General features: G+C 47.7%; 1 protein-coding gene and 1 pseudogene across 1 annotated transcript in view; one reads left to right on the top strand and one right to left on the bottom strand.

Annotated features, from left to right (window-relative positions):
* Positions 1-1,632: 1,632 nt before the first annotated feature.
* On the top strand, positions 1,633-2,441 carry LOC104875366 (annotated as a pseudogene).
* Positions 2,442-7,096: 4,655 nt separating this feature from the next.
* The window catches only part of Znf316 (zinc finger protein 316), a 16,757-nt gene continuing 14,672 nt past the window's right edge, over positions 7,097-9,181 (bottom strand). The window contains exon 9 of the mRNA XM_033765071.1: positions 7,097-7,379. Within this exon, the coding sequence (XP_033620962.1) occupies positions 7,097-7,379 (283 nt within the window). The remainder of the gene's footprint in view (positions 7,380-9,181) is intronic.

Here is a 9,181-nt window from a genome sequence, read left to right as displayed (position 1 = left end):
TTTTTTTTTTTTTTTTTTTTTTTTTTCCAGTACTGAGGATTGAACCCAGGACCTTCACACTGAGCTACTTCCTCAGCTCTTTTTCTTTTTCTATATTGAGACAGGATCTCACTAAGTTGCTTAGGCTGGGCTTGAACTCCTGCCTCAGCCTTCCAAAGTGCTGGGATCCAGCTAAACTATCAATTCATAAAGATAGGTGACGTGTACAAAGGGTTCCATATACTGTTCTTTCCAACTTAGTGTATGTTCTAGATTTTCAGGAGACTCCGTCTAGACAGACATCTCCACCTCTGTCCTGCTAAGCCCTTGATGGGCCCTTTCATTCTGCAGTCCTTTGTTATGGAACTCTGAGGAGTGCTGCTCTTCTATTACTTTTGTTAACCTACAGTGTGGAGATTCTTGTATTGATCTTCTGTGTCATTATTTCCACTTTTCACCCTCTACAGTCTTTTTTTTTTGGTGGGGGGGTACTGGGGATCAAACTCAGGACCTTGCACTTTACAAGGCAGGCACAGTGCCACTGAGGTAAATCCCTGCGCACCCCCCACATAGTCTAACAGATAAATTTTATCCTCTAATCTTTCTTTGGAGCCAGTATATTCAACTTCCGAGTTTTTTTCTTGTTCTGATATTCTTTTTGCCCAATATGTAGTTCTTTATACAAGGAATGTCTCCACGAACCATAGAAGATATCAATTTTTAAATCTCTTACAGTTCTGCTTCTTGAATTACCTGCCTCTCATCCTCTTTTTCTGTGTACTTTCCTGGTTTGCTTCTGTCTAGTAGGCTTCCTTCTATTGTGGGGTGGTCTGGGGTTGGCTCTTCCCTGGTTAAGAGAGACAGGCCCCCCTCAGAGGCAGGCTGGAAGAGCTGCAGGATAGAGAAATTCAAGCTGTGGCTTTCACTCTGCCCATCATGACTTATCAGTTTTATTTGAAAGATGAAATAATGGAGATGAATAAGTAACAGCAAAGGCAACCATTGTGTTTGAGTGTGCAAATATGCACTAGGAAAAATTATATAAAATGCTTCTCTCACTGAATCACTAGTCAAGAGTTTTCAAAGTTGCTAAATCAGAGGATTAGAATAGTTTTTGGTTAGTTTTGTTGTGTGTGGTTTGTTTTTTATACTAGGGATTGAATCTAGGGCCTTTGCACTGAGCTGCCTTCTCAATTTTGTTTTGTTTTGTTTTGTTTATTGAGACAGGATCTTGCTAAGTAAGCCCAGGAAGGGCTTAAACTTGCAACCTCAGCTTTCCAGAGTGCTGGAGTCACTGGCCTGGGCCATCACACCTAGCTGAGGGTGAGGATGTTTTAGTGGGCTTGGGCATGAAGCTATCCTCCCGGTCTGGCTACAGTGGAGCCCCGTGCCAGTACTCACTCTCTCCTCAGGGAGATTCGGGAATTTTGCTGAGATAGCAAAGAAATGAGCAGAAGGAAATGCAACCTCATATTTTCTGACTCAGGGCACCTTCAGAGTCATGGGATGCACTGGAGGAGAAGCACAGGACAAGAACACAGAAAACAGTGAAAAACATCTGAGAGAAGCTATCTCAGACCAGGTAAGAGATTTTATGTGGGCAGCTATAGAAATACCTAAGCAAAGATCATGAGTTTTATAAATAACCAATGTATGTGTCAAAAAGAAAAAGAAAGCAGCAGACTGCCCTTCCCCGAGATAGTGTCGAAGATCAATTCCAGACGCTGGCTGCTGCAGCTGCTCATGCAGCTAGGCTCGGTGCTGTTCACGCGCTGTCTATTCTGGGGCTGCTCCAGCAGCCAGCTCATCCTGCATGCTGCTGAGAAGGCTGAGACGCACCAGGAGCCTGACATCCTGTGCCCTACTTGTACTTCAACATAGGTCCCAGAGTGCTGTGTGCCAGCTTCATGTCCTTCAGCATCAAGCAGCGCTGGTTTGAGCTGGGCGCCATGCTGCAGCTGTCTGTGAGCACCTGCGCAGCCTACATGGGCAGTCCTATGTGGGACTTGCTGAAGGTCCACATGTACTCGCACATGGTGGCCATCATCCACGGCTTCCTGGTGCTGGCCAGCAGTGCGGGACAGCTGTACCACTGGAAACCCCACAGCCATTCTCTGCAGTGCACCAGCCAAGTCTTCCTGGGCATCTGCCTCATCTGTGTGGCATACTCTGCAGCACAGCAGGGAGATAGCTGGCTATCTGAACCATGTGGGAGGTGAGCTCATGGTTGGCTGTTCTTCCTGCTATATGGTATTCTGGCCTTGACCTTCCTGTCTGGCTATTACGTGACCCTGGCTGCCAAGATCCTGGCAGTGCTGCTGTCCCCAGTCATACTGCTCATCGATGGCAATGACACCCACTGGCACCACACAAGGTGGGTGGGGTTCTGGAACCAGATGAAGCTCCTTGGTGGGAATATGGGCATCTTCAGGGCCACTGTCATCCTGGCCACTGATGGCTGAGTCTTGGAGTGCAGTGTGCCCTGCCTTCTGCCTTCCTGGCCCAGCTGCTGCTGATTTTGCTTCTTTGTCTGTTCAGTCCTTTGTGTTTTTGTTTTTGTTTTTCATTTTGTGTTTTTCTTTTCCTAGTATGAGGCAGGTCTTGGCCCCAGGTTCATGGGTTGGAACTTGTGGGGTGGGGGCCCTGACACTGATCCCTCATGGGCTTGTTCCTGTTTGTGGAAACTGAGGCCTGCAGGTCCACAAATGGGGATGGCGGAAGGGAGACAAATCCAGTTGTGGGTTTAGATCTGCAGAAGCTCCCAAAGCCTCATGTGTTTGAAAGGAGATGGCTTATGAGGCTTACAGCTGACTTGCTGTTGGAGGTGGAGTCAAGAGGGAAGGGGAGGTGGTCACTGGGTGTGAAGCCTGGGAGTTTCATCTCCCTTCCTGGCTCCTATTCATCTCTCTCTTGGCGGTCATGAGATGAGCAGCTTTTCCTCCACCAGGCTCCTCTACCAATCCATCCTGCTTTGAAGCCAGCTTATAGACTGAAATGGTGCCAAAATGAACCTCACTTAAGTTGTGGGTATCTAGATTTTTGTCCCAGCAACAAGGAAAACAAGACAGGTTTTGGTACCAGGAATGGGATCCTTGCTACACTGCTACCTAAATACGTGTTTTAGAAGCCTTTGCAACTAGTTTGCTGGAGGAGTCTGGAAAAGTTTGGATATGCTGGCTGGAGAAGCAGCCCTAGAATCCTGAGCTTGATGGGAGGCTCTGGTTGGAACTCAGAAAATCAGAATGCTAGCCAGGTGTGGTGGAGCACACCTGTAATCTCAGCACTCACGGGGCTGAGGTAGGAGGATCATTGCCCATTCATTCAAGGCCAGCCTGAACTACCCAGTGAGCCCATCTCAAACAAACAAACTCCAAACAAATAAACACTTTATCAGAATGTTAATAAAAAGGCAGACCATAAAGACCAGGCTCAATTAGGTCCTGTTTAATCAAGGATGGAGTCATCAGCATGGACTCCAGGCCATGTTTGTTGCTCTGGCAGAAAGCTTGTGTACATTTTGCTCCTGTTCTGACGACTGCAGAAGCAGCCTAATCTGGCAGAGGAAGTCTCAAGGCAACCAAGTATTTCAGTGGCATTGGGTACTGTTGGTGCCTTTCAGCAGTTCTGTATTAAGAATCAAGGGAAAATGGCACAGCTGAGTGATTTTTAAAAGTTTTGGTTTTCACCAGAAAAGCACTTCATGTAAAGTTGGAGCAGAGGAAAACCTGCTTGCTGAAAAGATAGGCATTAAAAAGAGGCCAAGTATTCCTCTCCTTCCTCTCCTTCTCCTTCTCCTTCTCCTTCTTTGGTACTGGTGATCGAAATCAGGACTTTGTGCTTAGAAGGGCAGGGGTGGTGCCACTGAGCTAAATTCCTGGCCCTGCACTGATTCTACACTGATTCTTTTGATGTCTGAAGACTTAAACTCTAAACCTACCAACCACAGAACTTTCGAAAATTGAAATTTTCCTTGAGGGAAACTGTGAAATGATGATGTTTATACATAATGGCTTCTAATTCATTTTCATTGAAAAGCTGTCAGTTCTGCAAAAAATCAGAACCCTGAACTTATGCAAATTATCTGTTTCAGAATGTGAAATACTTTCACAAATAAAATGGTAAAAATCTCAGAGAAAACAGAAAAAAAAAAAAAAAAGAGGCCAAATATTTTGGATCAGGACAGTGGGGAAAATAGCTTGATTACACATCAGGAATCGGCAAGACACCCGCCCCCCCCACCCCCCACCTGTCTGCAGGCTCAGGGATGCAAGGCTGTAAGATTCAGAAGAGAGCCCCATAGCAAGACCCACCTAGGGAATTAGTTCCCAGGGATTCAGCTTACCATCCTCAGCCATCCAGGCACTCAGAGGCCTCTGCAGCTGCCATTCAAGGGGGCCTGGCTACTGCTCAAGCAGGAAGCAGGCCTCAGCACCATCCACACATTGGTTTTGCAAAATGCAAAAGTTGTAGGGTCAGGAAGGCTTCCACGCAGAATTCAGAAGGCCTGGGAGGCCAGGCCATGTGTCCCTGAGTAGCTCAGGATATGAATGCAAAGCCAAAATTGTAGTGGAGACCACAGGATGCTAGAAAAGCCAGGAACCTGGATTATCTGAGGAAAGCTGTAAGGAGTAAGCACAGTTGACCTGAGAGTGTTACGACCATCACTGGCAGTGCCCTATGGGTGGGGCTGCCCAAGCCCTTTGGAGTCCACATCTTGCCACAACATGCCTCTGATATTGGGCACTGAGCTACAAGATTTAATGCTTGCCCTGCTGGACTTCAGTCTTGCTTTGATCCCTTTGGTCCTGTCCCTTTTGGAGTGGGAATGTTTACCTGGTGTGTTTGTATGGGAAATGTTGAACTTGTTTTGCTTTTTCTAGGGGTTCACAGCTAAGAGTTTGTCTTGAGTCTCATAGGAGACCTTCAACTTGGACTTTTCAGCAACATGAGAACTAGCAGGACTTTGGCAAGTCTTAGAGATGGACTGAATGCATTTTGCATAATGAGATACAAATGAGTCTTTTGGGAGGTGGGGTGGAATGTTAGTGGCTGCATCTGAATGTCTCCCCATGCCACATGGGTTGGAAGGTGATTGGATTACAGGGGCTGACAGCTGACCCTCTGTGAGGAGGAGGGGTCTGGTCAGAAGAGGTGGTCACCAGGATGTGACCTAGAAGGGTTCACCTGCCTCTCTTCCGGGTCTTCTGCCAGGCCTCTGTGCCAAGCCATGGAGCTAGCTGACCAGGGACTGAAATGTGACCAAGACAAACTCCTTTTGTCCCAACAAGAAGAAAGTGAATAAGATAGACCCTGGAGTAAATGTGAAAAACTCCTTAAAAAAGAAAGAGAAAAGCAAGCCATTCACCTCTCCTAAATGAACAAAGATCATTTTAGATCACTGATGCCCCACACTATGGGTCCACCAGCATTTTCTCAGTACAGCATTTTCTCAGTGGCCTTTTTTTTTTTTGAGACAGTATGGGCTTTCTATGTATCCCATGCTGACCTTAGATACTAGTCTCTCCTGCCTCCACCTCCTGAGAGCTGGCAATATGAGCTGGCCTTTCTTACTGGCAAGAGGTATTCAATATGCATGCCATTTTGTTCTATCTAGCACATCTCTGTAGGGTTTAATCTTACATAAACAGATATTAAAATTATACATAATCATACAAAGATATATATAAAATAATGGACACTGCAGCATTGAAGTGGGAATAACCAAATAGCATAAATCAAGGTGTAATCACATAAATTGCAGTACATTCATGAAATGAAATGCCAGAATGAAAGAGTTAAGTAGGTAGTCCTGGCATGAAGGAGTGACCATGATGTATATTGAAATGAGAAAAGAAATGCATAAAGTGTGTTCCTCATTTTAAACCATTTTCATGCACACAGAAATGTACCCAGTGCACATGGCTGCTGGATGTGCCAGGGCTCCTTCAGAGATGAAGGTTACTTGACACATTTCTGTACTGATGGAAATTTTGTACTAATGTGTATTTTATAATTGGGAAAAATAAGTGAACAAGGAACATAAAGCCTTATTTAGTAGATATAACCCAAAATGTTGCAACTGTTCCATCTATGGTAAATGAGAGAATGAAAAAAGACAAGGAAATGCTTGAAGAGATAAAGTGAAAAAGGAGAAAAGCAATCAGAAAGGAAGGGGCTGGGGAAAAACAGGCAAGAGAAAAACAGCAGAGGTGGGTGGAGTGGGGCACTCAGGCTGACTCTCCAAGTGCCACCTTCAGTGAGTCACATTTCACAGGCCACTGGGGTTTCATTTATCTTGGTAGTAGAGGGTATCTACCTTTTTCCCTATAGTCCTAGGATTCAGGGCTCCCCCCTAAAATAAAGTGTTTGGCAAGACAATCATGAGCCACATCAAGGACTCAATCAGCTTCACTGTGTGGACTTTGTTTCCCCAAAGCCATCTGTCTTTAAGTAGGTCTTACTATTCATCCACCAAAACACCCAAAGCCTGTTTTCTTTTTTAACTGAAATACTAGGTTGCTCTGTACTGATACTTCTAGATCACATTTGTAAAGAAAATTTACTTCATAGTTCGCATTTTTCAATTCCATATGGAAAGTATGGGAATCAGATCTGACTGTGAGATAATGTATGGTTAAAAACAAAGTCAAGTGCATTTAAAGGAAGGTGTTCTGGGGCCCTGCAGTGGCACAGGTTAGGTGAGCTCTGGAGAAATTCACATTGTGCTGGGCACTTGAGGAAAAATGCAGGTGTGTCTGGACCACTGGGAAGGCGACCTGGCCCTTCTCTTTGGCTACCAGATTGGCCAAAACAATCCCAAATAGTCATTAGGGGGAAGGATTATACACATGTGGCAGTGGTGGGGCAGCACAGCAAGACCTGGTGGGCACAGGCAGCACAGGGCCAGATTCATCTTGAGCTGACTCATGGGCCATTCTGCAACCTATGAAGGTTTCTTAAAAGAAAACTAAAACATGCTGAGCATAGTGGCACACACTTATAGTTCCAGTACTCAAATTAGACAAGAGGATGAGGATTGCCAGAGTTCAAGGCCAGTCTGAACTACATGGCAAGACCATCTAAGACAAACAAAGAAACCAAAAAACCCAAAATGTGTTTACTCAAACAAGATGGGCCTAAGGCCTTTCAGAGCCTCCCTGCTGCTGGTCACCAAGAAGAGGAAAGAGCACAGAGTCCAGTTGGAAAGCTCATTTTCCCAATCTTTATTAAAGCTAGATCCTTCTGTTGATGGGTGTAGGATGGGGCAGAAGCAGCTGAGGCTCAGGGCAACAGGAATGAATGCTGCCAGCCATGGGCCATAGAAGGCAATGCCAAGATGCCTAAAGCCACCCAGCTGTCCCAGCCTTTGGCCCTTTTGGAAGCTCACATCCCAGAAGACACTGGAAGGGGAAAGACACCTGAGACAGAGAGGCCATAGCCCAGTACTGCTGATGCCTCCCTGGGATCCCCTGCCTTCCTCACCAGCCCAGCCTGCAACCTCACTCAGCCTGGCTAGTTCTCACCACCACCACCCAGGCCCTCCTCCCACCCACCAACTACCTCACCTCCTACCCCACCCAGCCCCTAGCAGCCTGGCTGCTGGCCTTCAGCCCCCAAGGCCATGTCTACACTAAAACGGAAGGAACTAGGTCTAAAAAGGAATGCAGGTGCTTCAAAAGTCTCAGTTCTCCAGCCCCAGCCCCACTCATATTGGCCCAAAAAGCAAGAAGGGAGAGGACCATTGAGCCATGCCGTGGCTCAATGATGGTGAACCTTTTAGAGCTTCCAATGATATAAACATCCCGCTGTGGCATGCATGCCATAGGTTTGCCACCACTGCCCTCTGGAGGTGGGATGTCCACCCACAGGGGTCTTGCATAGTTGGGTGTTAGGAGCTCGGGTCCCCACCCCTCCAGACGTGGACAGCCTTCGTGGGAACTGCCAGGTCTTCAGTGCCACCAATGGCCCACGTAAATGGGAATCTAGACAGAAACACGACTTGCTTCTACTGTAGAATAATGGCAGATGCAGAGTCAAAAGGACCAGTGGAGGTTTTCAGGCCCTAATCATGGGATGAGGGGAAAGACCTGTGATCCAACCTCAGTGCTTTATGCTACTGGAGCAGTGAACATGGGAGGGTAGGGCTCTCTCTGCCCACTTGCTCCTGGAGAGAGAGGCGGCAGCCCAGGGTACTAGAAGTTAAGGCCCAGGTCTGTGCAGCTGTGCATAAGGCACCCCAAGGGTTACCACCTCCAGCTGCTGGTGGTGGTGATGGTGGTAAAGGACTTAATGAAAAAGCTGGGAGCAAACTGATCCTGCTAGATAGACCTGGCCCATCTCAGTGCTGATGATGAGAGGCAGCATGGAGAGCTCAACTCAGGAGAATAAGGCTTTACACGCCTTGGGGACCCTGCTAATACCACAACCCATAAACCCAGGCCACAGATTTGGTTTTCAGCTTTGTCTCTTCCCCTCCCCACATTCTTCAGGCCTTACAAGAGATGGAAATAAATATCCACTGTCCTCAATCAAAATAAAAGCTTTCCCATTCGCATCCCCATCTCCTGGGATAGGGAGGAAACCCTGCCCTTTGGAAACCTATATGCCTTCCCTTTGCCATGAGTAGTAGTTCTTATAACTTCCTGGGCACGCTCCAAATCCAGCAGATCCCTTAATCTCCTGCTGATGAAATGAGAACTCATCAGGCAGGCCCATGGGTGACCCGGAGATCAACGCTGACCCACCAGAGCAGCCCAGGCTGCTCGACCCTCGGCCACCCCACCCTCCCCTCGCTGTGAACTCTTACATCGCTTGTTATCTGGGCCACCCAAATTGAAATTCAAATAAAATAAATACCTCTCCCGCCATCCCAACCGTTTTGCTTCGCAGCTTGGACCCAGGGATGTCACAGTCTCGGTGGGTCAGGGTGGCCGCTCCTGCACGATGTTCCCCACACGGCCTAGAGAGCTGGGCCCCTGCGGGAGGGGACCCCGAGGCCGGAGGGAAGGGGGCAGTGCGCCGGGGAAGGCACCCAGCCCAGGACAGGGACCCTCAATGCCCGGAGGCTAGAGGAGCACGGTGGGGGGCCAGGGGCCTAACTCTCCTCGTAAGCAGCCGAGGGTCCCGCAAACGCGGCCTCAGAGCCGAAGCTCGTCCCGCCCGCGAACTCCAGCAGCGTGCTCCCGAACTGCCCCGGGGCGGA

The sequence above is a fragment of the Fukomys damarensis genome, unplaced genomic scaffold (genome assembly GCF_012274545.1).
Source record: "Fukomys damarensis isolate Sample0158 unplaced genomic scaffold, DMR_v1.0_HiC HiC_scaffold_17, whole genome shotgun sequence".
Lineage (NCBI taxonomy): Eukaryota > Metazoa > Chordata > Mammalia > Rodentia > Bathyergidae > Fukomys > Fukomys damarensis.
Note: the sequence above shows the minus strand (reverse complement) of the source record. Positions and strands in the feature narration are given on the sequence as shown.